Below are 20,019 nucleotides of genomic sequence, written 5' to 3'. Positions count from 1 at the left end.
CCTGTGCATACAGTGCTAATGGGAGCAAGGAGGGGGCTGATGTTGTGGTGGCAGTAACTGGGTACCATTAGTCACTGTCCTGAAGCACAATGGATCAACATATGCGACCTGTAAGCCTGTCACTAGACTAGGCAAAAAAGAACACAGACAAACGAAAGAACTTCTCTTGATGTCCTCCCTTGTGCCTGGGAGGAGGAGGCTCAGTGGAGAATATCAGGTCATTCTGAAACAGGCAAAGTGCCTCAGTTCTGTGCTTGGGGCATGGTCACCTCAGTTCTCAATTCTCTTTACATGCTCCAAATTAAACCTGGAACATTCTGTTCTTATAAAATCAAGCAAGTATGGAGAGTACCATGGAAACCACAAAATTAGCAGGGAGGCTGTGAGCCAAGGTTTCCTGCACCTACCAGTCTGTAGAGCTCAGTAATGCTGATATCTTCAGGATCCACCATTGCGTACTCTTTCCTAGGCACCAGATCCAGTCCCAGTTGTCTAAAAAACAAATTGCACACATTTGCAGAAAAGGTCACCTCTAAAGCATATGTTAAAAATAGTTATTTTTACTACAGCACTGTGAAACTAGATAGATTACCCACCATGCTTCGCTCACCCATATTGTTTGCCTTTCATTAACTTGTTCCCATGGTTGGAGAAGCCAGTGTAACTAGGCTGGACAAGGGACATAACTTCAGTAACAGAAGGTGATAAAGGCAGGCTTTCAGCACCCTAAAAACTGTCACAACAGAACCCACCACCACCAAAGTGTCTCTGGGGGGTGGAAACTACTGATATAATTTTGTTCTAGAAATGAGAGCTAAGTTTGGTCTTTGGGATTTGGCCTGGCACTCCACCACCTAGCTATATCCAGAGGTGACACATTTCTAACATGCATCACTGCAACACGTGCCTGGTCCTCATCTCTGGTGAGTTCTGGGATCAGTCATTAGGAGAAACTCAGTAAAGACAAGGGACAGAAACTAAGGCAGCGTAGTTCTAGGCCTAGAGACCCACATTCCCTGCTGGGAGAGGTGGGAGATGAATAAGAAGACCTAGTCACCTGGTATCTCCCCTCCCCCAGCCACATCTGGCCAGAGCACAAGATGACCCATAGACTAGCCAGCAGCTCAGGGGTGGCTGGTATAAAACGCTCAGTCTGAATAGGAATAACAGATATGGGCTGTCAGTGAGATTCCTTCTTTGAGACCTGGAACCTGGAAATTCAGAGACCATCAGCCATGCGCAAGACGGAAGAAAAGACACATGAAGGGAAGCTGATCTACATCACTGCAGAGTGAGGCAATAAGACCAACTCAGCAGGTGGGGGCTCTCAAACCTTCCTGGGCTTTGGTGCCGCAGAAGCCTGTAAATCTCTCTCTCATAATGTTTTGATTGGTCCTGGAGCCCTAGCTATGTGGAGAGTTTTACCTGTTCCTATTTTTTTGGTGTTGTTAATACCTAGGTATATCCTTACGTTAGCCCTCCCAGTTTTTGAAGTTTCTTAACTCACAGAATAGAAACAGGGCAGTGCTTTAAAAATAAGAAGAAGAAATGAGGCAAAGAGGGAAGGGACAAGTTAGAAGGAGAACAGTCAAGCTTTGGGAAGCCAGGGGTGAGACACTGTGGGAGAAACATGGGGAGGGGGTCAAGTTTCATGTCAGCTCAATTGCTAAACTGCTCCGGGACATCAGCAAGCAAAGATGAATGGATCCCTCTCTTGTATAATCTTAGAATGAAAGTCAAAAGACTGGATGGGAAACAGAAACAGAAAGAGATGCCACTGTTTTGACTATGTCTGAGGCTTCCAGGAGAGAACACTTCTTCTGATGGCCCCATTAGGAAACAAGATAGATCACCTTCTCCTCCCCTCCAGGCTTCCCACGTCCAGAGGGCTTCTCTTCATCACTCTTCAACAGTTGGACATACAACTTCAGATTGAACACACTCGGGATCTACATGCTGACTGACAGATAATTTTGCAAGGCAATGTGATCTAATTTAATATGCAAAAGAGTTACCTGAATTTGCTTTCCACTTGGCACTATTCAGTAAGAAAACTAATTTATACTTAGAGGCAAATGCACAATTTGTATGCTGTAAGTCATTTTTAAACAAGTGGTCAAAGAAATTCAGAGAAAAAAGAATGAGGCCTCAGAAAACTCTTGAATTTGAAGATGATCTATATAAATGATATTGCTCATTTTCATGCATCAGTGTTTCACCAACTTACTATAAATTAGCCACAGAACTACAAAGTACAAGCTAGAACTTCTGTGAGTCAAAACTGAGTCATGATCCAGCATGATTAACGTTTTTCCTTCCTTTCCCTTTCCTTTTGTGATCAATCTTCCTTCCAAAAACTGAAAAAGTATCATCCTCTTGCCTGCTCTATATTTCTAAGCTATTTTTGAACAGTTCATTTTATCCAACTTTCTTCCTATTTACAAACTAGTCTTTTAAAGGATTACCAGCTACTAAGAGCCAAAATAATTCAGCGTAATCTCAAATTTTTTCCAAAATAAGAAAAGAAATACATGAAAGACAGGCAGCACAGGTCCTGCTCAAACAGCCTTCAGATCTAAATCTCAGAGTCCTACTCTGTCTCACGCAGCAAGACTGCAGGCTCCGTGCAAACAGCTGGCAAATCTGCTCTCTCAGGAAATACTGCATGTTTTGACTCACAATGCCCTTGGAGCCAAAAGGGCCCTTGGACCTCCTCTAGTTCAACGTACTGCTTCAGCAGGTGAAGAAATGAAGTTAAGAAAAGCTCAGGAATTTGCCTAACATCTTAAAAACAAGCAGAGTTCCTGGTCCAATGTCTTGTTGCCGTTCCACACTGCACTGGTGTCTTATTCCCCACAAGGCATGAATCTCCTAGATACATATATATTAGGGCTGTGCCATTGCTCATCTGTAAAAGGATGAACGGCACATCTTACTCAACAAAATAGCTGATGTACTCTGGGTGAGATTAAGGTTTCAAATGTGTTAGTAGGTTCACATATCCATGTCTGTAGGAGTCAATCTTGGCAGGAATCAAAACTGGATTTTGATAAAGTGACTTCCTATGGTTCAAGGAAGCAGCACTTCTGTTTCAAATCAGTTTTTCTGATTTAGTAAGAGGTAAATTTCTCTCTGATGTACCTGCTATTTTCTCCTCTTCTGCCTGCTTTTCTTTTATTCTGTTGCTCTGAGGTCCTCTGAAGGTCCAAATAGCAAATGGGGATTTGGGGAGAGGAATGGAAGGGAGTATATGGCAATGTAGATATGAGAGACCTTTTAAATTCCTTAAACTTAAGCCTGCACAAACCTAGGATCATAGTCAAAGTCGGCTTATTCTAATTTCTTACCCACACATTAACATTCATACTTAGCACAGTATCAGCCTTCATACTTAGCACAATATCAGCCTTAATAAGAGTTTTAAGTGATTAGATTAACTATTTAAAGTGTTTGGCTGTTATTTTAGATTAGTCATTTCATTTTATTTAAAAGTAGATCTTAGCCAAACAGCTTTTTACTGAGTTCTTCCAAGCAGCTCCTCAAAGAGTCTAATACACACACACAGGCAGAATCAGGCAATAATGAAGGACCCCACTGTGCACCTGCCCTAAGACCCTTAAGAGAAGCTGTTAGTATTGGCGTCTTCCTCTGGATTACTCTGGTGACCTATTAGCACACTATGTATTAAAAGCAAATACACATGGCTAAACCTAAACGTCTTATTTGGAAATAAGACCTATTTTAGCAGAAGCCATATCTGATTGGTCCCTGTGAACACCTTATATTCGGTGAACACACGCACACAATCAGATGACACAGGGCTCCAGAGAACAGGCACATGCCAGTGCCTGTGCCAGCCCTAGAGGATGCGGTCCTCAGCCCCCTCCGGGGCTGTTCGCACTAGCCCCATCTGGTGTCTTGTGGAGATACTACCACGTAGTGGCTCGCACCTACAGGTTTCGCCACCAGAGGCCATCCCTGCAGAGGCTGGTACTCACTCGTTGCCCCAGTCCAGGCGGGCGGTAATGTGGCGCTTCACGTCCTTCATCCGGTCCTGGGTCAGATGGCCCACCAGCACCTGCCGCCGCAGATCCAGGATTTCATTCATGATGTGCCACAGCCGGTGGAAGAGATCGCCTTCATTTCTCTAGGAAGCAGGTAAGCGGTGGAGATCCTGTAGTCAGTCCCCACTCTGAATGCGAGGTAACCACAAAGGGAAGGGAGAGGCAAGTCCTGCTTCCCCTCTAGATGCTTACTACTCTGGACAGACGCCCTTCACAGACCAACTCTCCCCTCGTGTCCTTAAACACACCCTGCTCTGAACGCTTTCATCCAGTTTCACAATGTGCTCTCCTGTCCAAGAATCAAGCTTCCCTTCTCAGATTCCCCAACACAAGACACCTTGCGTTACCGGCGTCCTTACCACACGCCCACACCCGGCACTCCCCAACGCTGCCTCCCTTTCCGCAGCAAGTCCTCCTTTGCTCTATCCAAACTCTACTGACTTTCCCCTCTGTCGGGAATCTTTCCGGACAACTCCTACTCACATTCTTTCTCCCTTCTCTGAACCATGGCTTCATGCAATGAGGCTGACTCAATCAAAAATACTGGTTTTCAATTGTTGCTTGTACATTGGTATTTACTGTATTTCCCATCAGAAGCTGAGCACATAGAGGGCTCTCAAACTGACGGGTTTTTGCTGCTACTATCTGGTCAGTATTCAGACCTTTAAAAAAATGGTGTGTTCTTTCTTACTTATTAAACATTCACATAGATTTGAGAGACTCTTCTGTGTAATTCATCAAGTGAGGTGGCTTAGTGGAAAGAAGACAGGTTAAACTCCTGGCTTAAAATCCTGGCTTTGCCACTTACTAGTTTTATAGGTTTGGGGAGTGAGTTTTATCATCTGTAAAACAGAGAGAGTACAAGCTTCCTATAAGGTTGTTTTATGGACTAGAGAGAGAGAGTTTGCAAAGAGAACAGGAGAGTACAGTAATGAAGAGCAGATTCAAGGGTCAAATACCTGGACCTGCAATCCAATTTCTCCACTTACTGGCTGAAGAACCTTTAGCAGTTTATTAGCCAAATATTTTCTCATCTGTAGAGTGGATATCATAGTAACTACCTGTTAAGGTTGTAGGCATTGATGAGTTAATATATTTAAACATTGAGAACAATGCCGGGCCTAGAATAAATATCATGTAAGTATCAGCTGTTACTCTTATTGTTACAAGCTTGGCACAGAATAAGCCCTCTACAAATATTGTGTCTTTATAAAAACTTAAGGTGATATCTCTCACACAGAGGCACTCAAGGCAAAAAACCCTTATTTACCCTTCATCATCTTCCTTAACTAGAAGCTATGCTTTTACTTCCTACAAAAATTATTAGTAGATGACATAACAGTGGTATGAAAGTATTGAGATTATCAGTCACCTATAGTTTTCTACAGTAATAAGCTTCCAGAATTATCAAGGTCAAGGTGATGGGTAAAGACACTCAGTCACAACACTTTTTATTTTAAAAAGTAGTCATATGTCTTCTGCTTTATCCATACTTGGTGACTTGAGGCATTTTCACCTAACTGTTCAGGCCGGACAGTAAGAAGCATTCTCCATGACATTATCCTGGTTCTCAGAGATATAAATCATCTTGCTCCCCTCTCAACTCCTAAAGTACTCTCTGGAGCCTGTTCTTCTATTTCTTCTCACTCTTTACTCATGTTCTACAGTCCCAGGCAAGTCGCCACAGGGCATGTAATGTGATGCTCCTGCAATCCACTGCTCGGTGTCTGTGTTCTCCACCCGGTGTGAGCTCCCAGCCACAAAGGCTTGGTCTGCCTTGGGCAGCCCAGCAGCGGGAGAATGAATGAATGAATACCTTGAGTTACAGGAGGTATTTTTTGTGAATCTTGAGAGGTAGGTTCTATATTAGGTCATATAAAAGAATAAGCAGGTAAGATCAAGAAAAACTTGACAGAGTCAGTGGTCAGAAAGGTCTGTTGGAGTCGAAGAAATTACATAAGAAATTACATAAGAAATATAAAATAAGCCAAATCTTTTGCAGCAAAGCAGAGAGCCAGCCTCCTCTTGTACTGACTGCCACAGTGTGGAAGTCATCTGCTCTGCTCCTGGGGAAGGTGTTCTGCAGTTCTCTAGCAGGATGGGCTTGATTTTCTAATGATGTCCTCTAGTACTTAAGTTTAAAAGAAGGCTGAAATGAGAAGGAAGCTGGATCCTTTATGAAATGAAAAGTAGCTGGTCAGCTTCCTCTTTAGGGAAGGGGGGCAGGGACACTGACACACTGCAGCCCTGACCTGCCTACTAATGTATGAAAACAGCACATACCTGGTTTGACAGCTAAGTCATAGATGATGATTCTTTAACAACCAGATTTTTTAAATTAGATAGTTATAAAAAGTACTCGGAAATATGAAAAATGTTTTTGATTTAATGTTAAATGAAAAAGGTAGGGTATAGTATTAAACACTTGGAATAAAACATTATTTAAAAATTCTTGCAATGTATCAGAAATGTAGCAAAAAGCTAATTATGGCTATTTTAGTATTTTAGAGAAAGGTAAACTTTCATTTACCTCAAACTGGTTTTGGAGCAGCAGATCTAGATTTAGACTGAGGCTTTACCAATTAGCATAGGATCCTGGATTGGTTATCTTTGATAAGATTCAAGAATAAAAACAATCTGGCAGAGCCCTAGGGAAGAGGGATGTAAAATACCCAGCCAAAGGCCTGCATAAAAGTATTTAGTAAAATATGGATGCTCTATTTGTCCTAAAATTTTGGTAGTCCTGTTACTGATATTTTATTAAGTGATATTTTAAAGAACATTATTTAGGCTCTTACCAAGGTGATTAAAAAGAACAAATAGCATATGTCAAGTAATTACCATGTGCTTTATGCTAAAAGTTCTACTTATATTAAGTATATCCCCTATACTGCTTAAAATCTACAAAATATTATTACCTTCATCAAACATCTTCCAATAGAGAAGCTACACACCTTAAAACTACTGGAAAAGAATGTGGACACTACCCCAATATGCTCAAGCATGATGAACTTGAATCAAAACATCTGGCATAAAACATATCAGGAAAAGAGGACCCAAAAGGTCCAATGTAACCAAGCAGCCTCAGTCTCAAGGTAAAAAATCTAGCATCTCCAAATTAAACTTTACATTTGTTCCAAAATGGCTGACTACCATTCCAGGGCCCAGAGAAACGTTTAAATAATTCTCTGAGTCCATTACTAGGAGGTGAGAAGGTTACTCCTAGGGCTTATAACACATAGATTTTCAAGACAATGAAATATGCCAGCAAAATACATGCTCACAACCTCAAAAGATAAAAATAGCTAGATAAGGCAGGATCAAGAGAAATTCAACTTTGCTACCTACAAGCAGCTACATAAAAGGAAAAGTGCTGGTGCTCTGGCGTAACTCATGGGTGACACTTACACTATCATTATTTTTATAACTCTTATGAGGAATCTTTAGGGATGCAATGATTTGAACATTTCAAACAGTTTCATTTTCCACATTAGTGGAATGCACAATACTATTTTAAGTGAAATAACACTTCAATTTTATATTCTTTCAAACATAAATTTTTTAAAAATCTAAAAAGAAGAAGCATTTCCTTCATAGCCTCTCAGCACAGAGCATCTTGACTGCACTTACCCCATTCCAGCAGAGTTTAGGCTCTGGCATCTCACCTAAGATTATCTTGTGGATTTCTGTACTGAGTCCTGAAGCCAGCAGCTCCAGGAGGGCACAGTCAGAGAGATCCAGAATCAAAGGGCTTTCATTTTTAAGATTTTCTTGTCTCAGTGAAATATCCTATTGCATTTTACATGTAACAGACAATGAAAACTGTCATTCTGTGCCAAAGTCCCTTACTAATTTGGATTTTCTCTTTGACAGGCTGCTTCAAATCGTTTTGTCAGGCTAAGTACACCTTTATATTTTGAATGCATCCATTCAAATGATTAAGCTGTTCTATAAATGCCTCTGAAAATAAAAAAAATAACTCTCTGTCTTTCCCAAAACTTCACCACCCCCAAATTTCTGTATATACAGTGGTTCAGAGTGAGGGTACCAGATTCACATAGAATCCCAACTCAGACATTTTCCAAGTACTTGGCCTAGAGCAAGTACTTCTCTCTCTACCCAGCTTTCCTCATCTGTAAGCTGGGGATGGTCACTGTCATTGTGTCCTATAGGGTTTGCAATGTGGTAGATTCTCAAGAAATGTAACTAGTTATAATAAGTAAATAAGTACATACATATACAACATACCACCAATGCATTGATGACCCTCCTTTTTTAAGAAACATTCATTTCTCCTGTATATTCAGAATATCCTCACTGATTCTGAGTAAGTAGTCTATCATTTCCAGTATACCTGGATCATTTATAAAGAATGAGAATATAATAAAATGCCACCAATACTCAAATTGTATCAAAAATAAGTTCATTTCTCCCTGAAAATTAAAAACAATCATAGAGTCTTGCACCAGTAAACCATCCTATTTGATTAGATGCCAGAAAAATTATCTTTTACATTCCTGAAGCTTGAAAAAGAACTAAAAAAATCCAAGCTTGGTAGACATACATATTACAACATGACATAAGCTCTGTATCCCCAACTCCCAGAGGAGTTCTCATGACTGGAGCAAGGGCTTAAATATTAGTCAATGCTTACTCTTGTTCAGGTCTCCTAAAACAATTCTCTACCTGAAAAATGATGCTATTAAAAAGTCACTTACCACGTAGAGTTGTTTCCACATGGTTCCCCAGTCTCTTAATGTTGATGTCATTTCTGTGATAACAGAGTCTTCAGTGGGAATAACCATTTCAAATTGTCTGTGAAATTAAAAAAGAAAAACAAAGTATACATGGAAGTATCGTAGACAACAATTTTCTTTTAAATCCTCTAAAAGATGCACTAGGAAAGGAAGCCACCTAGTCAGTTCTGGTTCTGCAGACGTTGATGAGGATGTGTGAGGAATGCTCTGTGGTTTATGGCAGTACCACACCAAAATGACAGACCACCTCCTTCAGGTCAAGTGCGAGCAGGTGGTAGAAAAGCAACAGTATAAGATGAGTTCTGCTCCAGCCACAGACTGACCACTGAGCAGCAACCACTTAACCTCTCTGTATCCAAAGCCCTCATCTGGAACATGAAGTTCCCTGGCTACATAAACTGAAATGACATCTTGCCTTTCAAATATCATGACTATAGGACTCAAAGGAAGTGACAGGCTTATTCAATAATCCAGATATTATGGCTGCAAACACCTAAACTGAGTTAGTGTTATAGGTAACTATACACCGAGGTAATGATTGAACACTCAACATTATTAACACTTCATTTTATTATCTGCAAATGTAACCATTTGTACTATTATCAATGTTATCATATATCATAGAATGTACTCAGTGCTTTTTGACATCACAGATGTTTGAAAACCCATTGCAAAATTCTCCCCTCTTTGTTTAGGTTAATATATTCTTAGTATTTCTTCTCTAAAAGTTAGAAAGTATACTGGGAAAAATACTCATACCAACATCTAGTGGGGTGTGTACAGTGGTCCTGATGTTGAAAAGATATGTAAGAAGAGGGAGGGGTTAAAAAAAACTAGATTTAATTTGTCCTCTGTGTCTATCTTTGACATACAGTAATGGTTTTCTTCATCTCTAATTTCTTTTTTCAAATTCTTTCAGTTCATGTGAAGGTTAAAATTGTTAAGTCGCTATTATGACTACAGTTTCTCAAAGGATGCTACCAATTCTACTGATGGGGATTGTTTTCTTTATTTGAGTAAATTTTTTTCAAGGACAACATCCAATTTGTAGAAGATAACAGCATATTAGACACTTAACCAGGTTGTCTAGATGATCAAGAGATAAATTAGTTCTTAGTATGAGGCTAATAATTGCTCTGCAGTTCCTCTTTTTGATGTTATGTCCGAAGTGTATAACTGCCTTGTGTAGTCTTCTTGACAGCAAGTATGAAAAGTAAAATCTTGCCTTGATTTCTTCACCAACAGAGCCTCATCTTACTTCACACTGCTACTAAAATACTTGCTCTGTAAATATTTTTCTTCTTTCCAAAGCTTAAACACAGCTGAAAATGTAAAACTGGGATTTAAAACTAGAAATATAGATAAACAGTAATATAGGTACTGTGACATATATAGAGCCTTTTAACAAGCCTACATATGACATTTTCAAATGGTAGTGCACTTATTTTGCTGTTGAAGCAGCGGTTGTAATTTAAATGATGGCCAATTGGAGACAGATTATAGAATGATTGGATGCAACAAGGTCAAGAAAGGAGCAGGAACGGTGAATTTCCAGGAAGACTCAACAACCTACTTAACATTTTAACAGTGACATGCCCTCAAGCAAGAACTCAACAGTACAGAAGTGGCCTCCCTGTTCACAAACTATGATTTAATTTGAGGACTCCCATCAGTCCTACATTGCTCTGAAGACCTAGGAAAGAACATAAAGGCAATTCAGTCTGTAGAAAGTTGACTTGGGGTTTGTTCAACCAAAATGTAAATTTTTAGAAGCACAAAAGTGCCATTTTAGGTGAGGCAGCTGTTTCCTCCTTAATTATATCAAGGTTAAAATCAATGTTCAAATAGTCATATGTAGTTGCCTCTGAAATTATATTTTGTTCAGTTATTTTGAGATGTACTACTCTGTAGCTATTTCATCCTGGTGGGTCATCAAGCTGCTAATCCCCTTAAAATAAGACAGGTAACAACAAAATTCCAAAGAAGTTCCTCTCTGGGAAAGCAATCATTTGGTAATACATGTCCTCAAATGTTTTCAGCTTAAAGTTTTTCTCCCAGTTGAGAGTTCTAGGATGTAGGGTCTCAATCAATTCCAATAACTTTTTTTTAGAAAATCAGGTTTGGTCCTTTCTCCCAGGGTTCTCCTACTGTATAAAGCTCATCATACCCTGTATCAGGCAGAGAACCCACAATCAAGATTTAAAACTTATCCAGTGAAGTTCTGAGACAACTTTACCGATATTTAAACTTCCTCAGGCTCAGGAAAGGGGGTCAGATAGGGGGTCAGATATGCACTAGTTACTGACTAGAACAAAAATAAATAAAAGAAGGTCCTTATATTAATTAAAATTATACACCACTCCAATCCGCTTTGAAAAGCAGAACTTTCTCCTGGTGGAGTGATGCTTGACATCATCTTTGCCAGCATCCTCTCTTTTCCCTTCTTGGTGAGAGTGTAAGGTGAGGGCTGGGTGGTCCTTTGCTCTGGAGAGTTGGAGGGACAGGGCTGGGCTTGGGGCAAAAGCAGCAAACGGGACTGGTGGCACAAGTGCACCCAGGTGAACATGTTAAAGGTCAGGGTAGAGACCTCAGGGTCTCCCCATTGCCGAGCTCAGGACCCTAAGGCAGAGAGGCCAGAACAAAGAGGAAGCCTGTGGCTGGAGCATCCTCTGGTTTACTTGAGCGGCGATGGACAGTGTCAAACCTGGCCTAGTGTGAGCACTCCAAAAGCACTCATAACTCTGTGGATTACAGCAACACAACACTTTTGAAGGACACACACTTATTAAAAGAGTGGTAGTAGTGTCATTATTAGTATTAGAATTATTGTGTTTTTAATCTACAGTTGCACATAATTACTGCTACTAATAATGATAATATTGCTTGAAGTAGCTGACATTAACACATACAGTACAAGGATCTCCTAGACTCTCAAAGTTTTATCCATACAGGGAAGACACTGAGTACTTATGCCATAGACTCTCAGCTACCTGCAGGAATCATTTCACTGAAGACTTCATACCCTGCCTTTTTAGAGAGAGTGGATATAGGAATCCTCCATTTAAAGAGTATCCTTGGAACTTTTTTGGTAATATCCAAGTTTTAAAATGTCATTTACTATGCTTTAAAATGTGCTGTAATAATTCAAATAAATTGCTGTTTTCTGTTTTTTGAGGAAAATATAATTTTTATGGCTGAATCTGTATTAATACTTTCTTTCATTATAAAATGAAAATTACTGAGTGATCCAATGCATAGCCCTTGTGACATTGGCATCAAATGTTTGGCCCCAAATTCATGAACCCACTTATAATGAATGATCTGCTCACATGAAGCACTTAAATAAGCAAGTTCTACTGTTTTAGCCTGTGATACTTTATTTGAATGATCTGTTATCCTGATAGCTGCTTTAAAGTCCTTTTGGAAATAGACTGGAAAAACTTTTTAAATGTATAAAAAATCCTAGGAAAAACTTTCTTAATGTATGAAAAATCCTACGTGGTCAATGAACTCAAACAAAATGCTAGAAATTTTGTTTCCTAAAATAGAAGAGTGGCTCTGTGAAGGAATTGCACAGGATATAGTGTTACCACCAATTAGAAAATGACAGTCTTGGCTACTTATAATTAATGGTGAATCTAGGAAATTCCTGGGGCTGGAGAAATGCCTCAGCACTCTGGGTCTGACTGCCACTTCTCTACCTAGCGGGAAACCAGAAAGAACCAACATCTTCTGCTTAAGATTAGGCTGACCGCCCCACAGGCGGGCAATGAGAGCCCTCCAGGGTCCCCGATCCTACTGTTGTCCAGCACGTGTAGATGCAGTGTGTTTCATTTTCTCCAATAACCTTGGTGTAATCTACTTTCATCAAACAACAGAGACCATGGCATTATCTTCTATAGTCCATTACTTAAGACAATTACTGAGACTTTCAAATTCTTAAATAAGCAATGGTTCTGTGAAAATCCTCCAACTATTAATAAAATTCATTTCTTACCCTTTGTTCTTTACACAGGCATTTTTCAAGTGAACAAAGCTGGAAGGAAAGATACCCTGGAAGAGAAGACAAGGTTATAGTGCTAGCTGTTAAGGCAAAATTGGTTTCCTAAATCATACGTATAAGACACAGCCATACAACCACAATAATATAAGGAACAAGACAAAACAATATCTCTACCACATTCTATAAGTAAAATCTATTGTAACTTGGATGCATTCCTTATATTTTCTACTATTCACTAGTTCACAAAGTCAGAGATTCTCTAAAAGTAATCAAAAATTAAATCTCACACAAAAATATATTCTTTATAAAAATAAAATTTAAGAATTCTCAGGAATTCTATATAGCAGTGTGTTACACTGAACAAGAATTTTTTTTGAAAAATATTGCATAGCTTTGAAAGAGGATTGGTTTTTTTGCTTGTTTCAGGGGTTATTCATTTTCTCTTCTCTAAAGCACTCATGTGTCTATTTTAAAACATACAGTAAAAAATAACCACTGTGAACTTGAAGACAATATGTATATTATGTGTTATGGAAAATCTTTTGCTGAAAACACAGTAGAAATTAATCACCAGGTTGTCATTCTCATGGAACAAAAATTAAAACAAAGAAGTCACACTAGCTTAAAGCTTTTTCTTATAGGGAAGAGACAGGACAAGGAAATTGTTCCTTTGTTCTAAGTGAGAAATTGAAAGAAACAACATAAAAAAATGAGCACAATTTTCTTGCCCATTAAATGATAATATATGCCCTGAGTGATTTTTTGACATATAATCAAATGAGATATTCAATTAAATATTTAGGAAAACAAATGTCATTTGAACACATTACCACCACTGTGGATTCAAACATAACATAAAATTTAATAAGCAAATTCTATACATACTACAGTAGTAAATAGATATGTTTCAGTGGTTATTCATTTTCTCTTCTCCAAAGCACTCATGTGTCTAATTTTAAAACATACACTAAAAAATAACCACTGTGAACTTGGAGGTCAAAAAATACATTTCTTCAAAATTTAAATTTACCTCAAAATGGCTGGATTAATAAATAGAGAAATTATAATTAATAAGGAAAAGTCAGGCTTGAGGTTTGTTGGAAGAGTGACAGAAATAAAATAAGTGGTAATAAATTTTTTTCTCAAACATGTTCTAAATGAATAATTAAATACTAAAATTATATTTCATGTGCCTTGCAGATGTCCAAAAGTAACTTTAAATGAGGGCTAAAGTGTTTCTAAAAATTTGAATGTGTATACTCTTTTGTCCCTGAGGCTCTCCTCTGGGATGACCTAAAAAAAATTAAATAAAGTAAATAAACACAACTGGATGATCCAGAAAAGGCTATATTTAAGCAGAAAGGTGGGTAAAAAAGGTTAATTACTTACATTATATTTTGAGAGTAAGAAATGATACAATTTCTTATCTACAATCCTAATAAAGCCAGAATTAAAACCAAAAACTGAACATGATATATAAGAGAATATTAGAATATGACAAGTATGGATGAAAGCTGAGGAAATTAGAATAAAGCAGAAAAACATAGATATTAGTAAGGATTAGTGTCAAAATCATAAGCCATACAAATGAAAGGTAAAACAAAATTCATAGTACTTCCTACCATAATTCCCAAGAATTTATAGTAATATATAAAGGATAATGACTGCAAGTTTCTATCTGGAAAGGTAAGAATGGTGAGCTCTTTATAATATGGCTTTCCCATGTTTCAGCTACCCAAACTCAAAGGGACTGTTAACATGCTGTAAAAATAAACTTGTTTCTCCACACCAATATTTCACAAATGAGAGCACAGAAAACTTGAAGATTAAATACTTCCATTCAATATTTCTTTTGGAATACATAGTTCCCTTGCCTGAATTTTAATTTCGCTATGAAACTAAGACTTCAAAAAGATTTTATTTATGTATAATGAGCTTATTAAGGTCTTCCCAGTACAAATTTCAAGAGCTCCATAAGGATTATAATTCAAGCAGCATGTCTTAACTATAATCCAAGTTCAAAGGAATTTCCAAAATTATGCAATTGTGTACTTCCATCTGGCATTTCAACTAAGAGTACCCACTGTAATTTTTACTGTATAATGAAATAAAGTAAAATAACTTTTTAAAAAATCCCATAATTATGCTTAGAAGTAATACTTTTTACCTTGATATTTGGGTTTTTTAAGGCAAATCCTCTGTACCACCCTGTGGAGAAATAATCATGGTCATATTTCAATAAACCACTGTAACATTTTTAAAAAAAGAAATGATTACAAATCAATCTGTCCTTTGCTTATGGACTATTACCCTACATGTAAATATTCTAGGTACAAACAAGGTGGGGGCTTGTATTAGGCTATATTCTAGCTCAAGTGAGCACTAGTTTAAGTATTGATAAGACTGTTTAAAGACTGTATTGGAAATTTATATAAAATACAGAAACATGGATAATAGGCATAAAGGCTTTGGAATCAGAGCATTGGGTTTAAATTCTGGTTTTGCTACTTCCTAGATTATTTAACCTTGGGCAAATTAGTTGACATATCTGATCACAGTTTCTTCCCATTTTACAAAAGGCTACTTACACTACGTCCCAGGGAAATTCAAGAATCTGCACAAAATTTAACACATTTCCAATTTCTCTTTGCCTGACAACAAAGACCAGACTCTACCAACAAAGATAGTAAAGACTCATGTAGTGAATTTGCATAACCTTTAGCCCACCTTTTGTTAGATGAGTTTGATAGCATAGAAAAGGTGAAACCATGTCTCATCCACTAAGAGAATTAATGGGCACTCTTTCTTCAGTCCAATGTCCTATCAACTGAGTTCACCAGAATTTTTATTCTGTAGAATACCTATTACTTAACCTTTGAGCAATTCTCAAGGTTAAGACTGTTATCTTAACCTTGTTAAGTAGGTTAGAAGAAACATATCCTTAAGGGGGAATATATCTTTTCATAGTTTAAAACAAATACAGCATGCGTATGAATATATGAATATACACTTGATTCTTGAACAACACAGGTTTGAACTGTGAGGGTCTATTTATGTGTGAATTTTTTTCAATAAATATATTGGAAAACTTTCTTGAGATCTGAAAAATTTTGAGAGAACATTTTCTCTAGTTTGCTGTATTCTAAGGAGATATATATATATATATATTACTAATACATGTAACACAAAATTACTGTTAACTATTTATGATATTGGTAAGGCTTCTGATCAATAGGCTATTGGTAAGTTTTGGTTAAGTCAAAAATTATATGCAGATTTCAACTGCATGTGGGGGTCGGTGCCTCCAGCTCCCACATTGTTCAAGGGTCAGTTGTATAAGGTTTATATATAGCTTCCATAAGTAAATTATTTTCAACTTGTAGTTTCTTCAAGTATAAAACATTTTCTTTACCGGTAAAAAATTATTTTATCATGTAACAAATGTTCTATTGAACTGGATTTTTTTAACTGAATTTTTAAAAAGAAATATTTGAGCTTTGTATTTAAATATTTTTGTTCCTCATAAGTTTTCTTTAAAGGATATATTGTAAAGTATGATCCCTAACACTCTTAAAATTAGCCTGAAGACAACAGAACAAATTGACAATTGGAATCTCCATCTCTCAGGGGTTTTTAGATCCCTTAAAGACATATCCAGAAAATATACCCATTCTTACACAATCACTCTAACAGAAAAACCAAAACTTTTTGAGAATTGTAAAAATATAGAGGTCCCTGTCCAATTATACCATACAGAAAGGTTTTTAGATTGTAAAACAGCTCCCATTAGGTATAGAGCCCATTTTCACACAGCAATTCAAAGCAAATGTTATATTTACCTGTATATAAAGTAGAAATAGATAGAAATCCATCTGGCAATAACATGGAAAACCTTATTTTTTTAAGGTATTATTTACAATGGACAGAATAAACACCCCCAATTACTACTATTGTTAATGCCAGACTGTAACTAAATTTAATAGTTCTGTTTTAGGGAATACAATCCAATCAATAATGAATCTTGAAATGATGGAATGATATCATTTATTAATTCCTAGTATTGACAACATTTTAGGAGGAAAATGGATACTTTGGGATATACCAATGAGTCTTTAAAATGTGGTCATTTTGTTAACAAGAAAAAAGAGTAGTCATTTCATCTGGGATCTTTTTAAATATTAGAATTTAAGGATGTTTTTGGAACAGGAGTGGAAACATTTGAAGACATATTAGGTTATCTTGATTTAATGAATTTCCTGCTACATAAATTAATAATCATAAAGTCTATATAATATATTCCACTCGCATCTCATATACATTGAATAATTTTAGTAAATCTGGGCTGGTGGGAGAAAGTTGCAGGACTAGAAGAACTGGCCTGGGCAGGAATTCTCCCCAAGACATTCGGTTACCTAACCTCGGAGTTACGTTCGTATCTAGTAAACAGTATAAGGAAATGATACTAGGGAAAATTTAATCAGCTTAAAAATACTTTCCAGAAGGATCTTATACCCTTTCATAAGCCAAACACTAATATGCAATAAACAAGTTTTATCAAAAATGGCTTGCTAGGACTACTGGACAAATTCCAGGGATTAATAAAGTTATGGACAGAATTTGTAAACTGTATAAACTGTCAATGTTGAGGAAGTTGTTCCTACAATCACCACCAGCCCACTTACCATCACACTTCTCCAGGATCTGAACTGTATCTCCAATTTCCAATGACAGGCCATAGGGAACAGTTCCTCGAAAACTGGCAATAACTGTAAAAAATAACAGAGAATCTCTGAAGGTGATCCTATCAGTTAGAGCCAGTTATATTGCTTAGTAGTAAATGTTACTGACTAGGAAAAATGAATGTAAATAGGAAGTACGCTTTGATAGCTGGAACCCCCTGTCATATTTTAATTTTATGTACTTTTGAAAGAGTCAATTCTTCACTTTATACCTTGTTAACTTCCTGGTCAAATAAGTATTACAAATATGAATTTCACAGATGTGGAATTTACTCAAATAATGTACTAAATACCAAGGATATTGCTCAATGTTGTATGTAAAAAAAGATACTGGCTGGAGAGCTCCAATGGCAGCCGTGCCCCTCCTGTTCACTGCTGATTTCACTCTGGATCCAGGTGCCTGGCCTAGAGCAGTTTCTTGAAAAATACTCAATAATAAATGAGGAATATATGTCTTCCTTTCTATCAAGCTTGACTTAACATTTGTTATGTTATTTGAAGATTTCTTTTCCCCTAGACTCTAAGCTCCTCAAAAGAAGGGACTGCATCTATTTGTTATGTTCCCAGGACCTGGACCAATATGTGACATAAAAGCAGCCTCCTTGTGTAATAATCAGTGGTGACATTTTATGTAGTAATGACTGGACCCCTTCCCTAGGACTCACAGTCACCATGACAATCCCCGTATGCTGCAGCTCTCATACCAAATGGAACTGGGCGTACAGAAGAGTTGGGAGCGCCACCATTTAGCCTTACCTTGCAGTTATAGATTAACTGGTATCTGAAACATTTCAAAGGGCTGGGAAGGACTAGGATGTAATACTAGGGAGTGTACATAGCTTAGTCATCTCAGGGCAAATCGAGGAGTCAACCCCAGGCAACTATAGAGAGAATGAAGCACAGTGACTCTCCCCAGGATAGGAACGGTGAGTTAGACAGGAGGCCGAGATAGAGAAATAAAGAAAATGCACCTCAAAACATGACAAGAAAAGAGACATCTGCTGATAAACACTATGTGTGCTGAAATCAATTTGCAATTTACATCAAAGGAAAATGATAGTAAATACTTAAACTACATAATTTTTAAAAGATCAAAATTTTGGAAATGAATTTTATAATTCTGTCTCAGAGAGTGAGATTTAAATACAACCTCAAGCCCCAAGATAAACTATTGGCACTGTTGTGAATGTACCTTAAAAGCCTGAAGGAACACATGAATCTGTCTAAAATCAAAATAGGCCGAAAAGTAATAGGCTTTTAGAGAAATCTAAAGCCCTTTCATGATCTCAAAACAAAATTAACAGCAGAGATCAAAACACAGGAGAGAAAATATAAGCCAAAGTATATGAGATGGATGAAAATAACTGTAGAGTAACCAAGTTAGAACATTTTAGACAAGCACTAATTCATGATGTCATTTTCTAACTATGACCATAAATACCAGATGGCCTTACATTGTATGCTAGATCATGTTTGCTCAAAAAAATCATCAGGGGTCTGTATATCTCCACAGATTATTTCAAATAACTTTCAGAGAACTCTTCTCCCAAGCAATCAATAACTGAACAGACAGTAGATTGATTGCAATTAAAAGCCTTCAAAACATGCTTGCAAGCAGAACTGCCTTTCTAAACTCATGAAGTTACCTTAATCTTTCAAAACCTCAGTGGCTCAACACCACACTACTGACGCTTCACTTAGAGATCTAAGCCCCTGGACCCCAGCACAGCCTAACATACAGTTCTTTCCACTCAGGAATGCCTTTGTAACTCCTGAGGCTGCCACAAAAACCTCCTCCACTGTGGTGCCCACCTAACACCCTCGTCTTCTTAAACAGAGCAGGACCATTCAAGGATTTCACTTCACCCTCCCTTTATGCTCCAGCCCACACAATCTAGCATCCACTGATCTGAAACTGCTCTACTGAGTCACTAGTTTCCCGACGGTGAGCAAATGCCCATCACCTCCAGGAGTCTATCCTGGCCTGAGTGTTCTACTGCATCTCTCTCACACACGTTCCAGCCTTCCTCTGTAAGCCTTCTTCTCTTAGCCCTTTTCTTCAATGTTGGTGTCATCCTGCATTCAATCCTCAAGATGCTGAAGCATAAATGAAGGCTGGAGTGTAGGAAAATAACATCAAACTTGGCATCATGAGACATGGATTTGAATCCAGACCCTACCATTTATAAGTCACATGAATTTAGTCAAGATGCGAACCTCTCAGGCAAATGAGGGTGCCAATAAAGGAATTGCAAACGGTAATGGAGGATTAAACAAAGGCACCTATCAGAAATAATTTACTAGAGTGTCTGGTATAGTCTAGTCACTGAATAAGTATCTCAACTGTTTAAACTGTACCTTTTCTTTTCTATCCATATAGTCTCCCTATCTGGAGAGAGTGCCAAGATTTCTGGAATCACCTGCTGACACATCTCTCCCATCCTGATCTATGCCCT

At 37.7% G+C, this 20,019-nt stretch overlaps 1 protein-coding gene across 3 annotated transcripts in view; it reads right to left on the bottom strand.

Moving 5' to 3' along the window:
• The window catches only part of DOCK4 (dedicator of cytokinesis 4), a 401,868-nt gene that overhangs the window by 210,870 nt on the left and 170,979 nt on the right, over positions 1-20,019 (bottom strand). For all 3 annotated transcript variants that reach the window (XM_037027398.2, XM_037027395.2, XM_037027396.2), the window contains exons 2-7: positions 17,507-17,590; positions 14,992-15,032; positions 12,819-12,874; positions 8,783-8,879; positions 3,999-4,147; positions 408-492 (exon numbers count right to left, since the gene is read on the bottom strand). In XM_037027398.2, coding sequence (XP_036883293.1) covers positions 408-492; positions 3,999-4,147; positions 8,783-8,879; positions 12,819-12,874; positions 14,992-15,032; positions 17,507-17,590 — 512 coding nt within the window. The remainder of the gene's footprint in view (positions 1-407; positions 493-3,998; positions 4,148-8,782; positions 8,880-12,818; positions 12,875-14,991; positions 15,033-17,506; positions 17,591-20,019) is intronic.

The sequence above is a fragment of the Manis javanica genome, chromosome 6, assembly GCF_040802235.1.
Source record: "Manis javanica isolate MJ-LG chromosome 6, MJ_LKY, whole genome shotgun sequence".
Lineage (NCBI taxonomy): Eukaryota > Metazoa > Chordata > Mammalia > Pholidota > Manidae > Manis > Manis javanica.
This window is presented reverse-complemented; position numbering and strand designations above follow the sequence as displayed.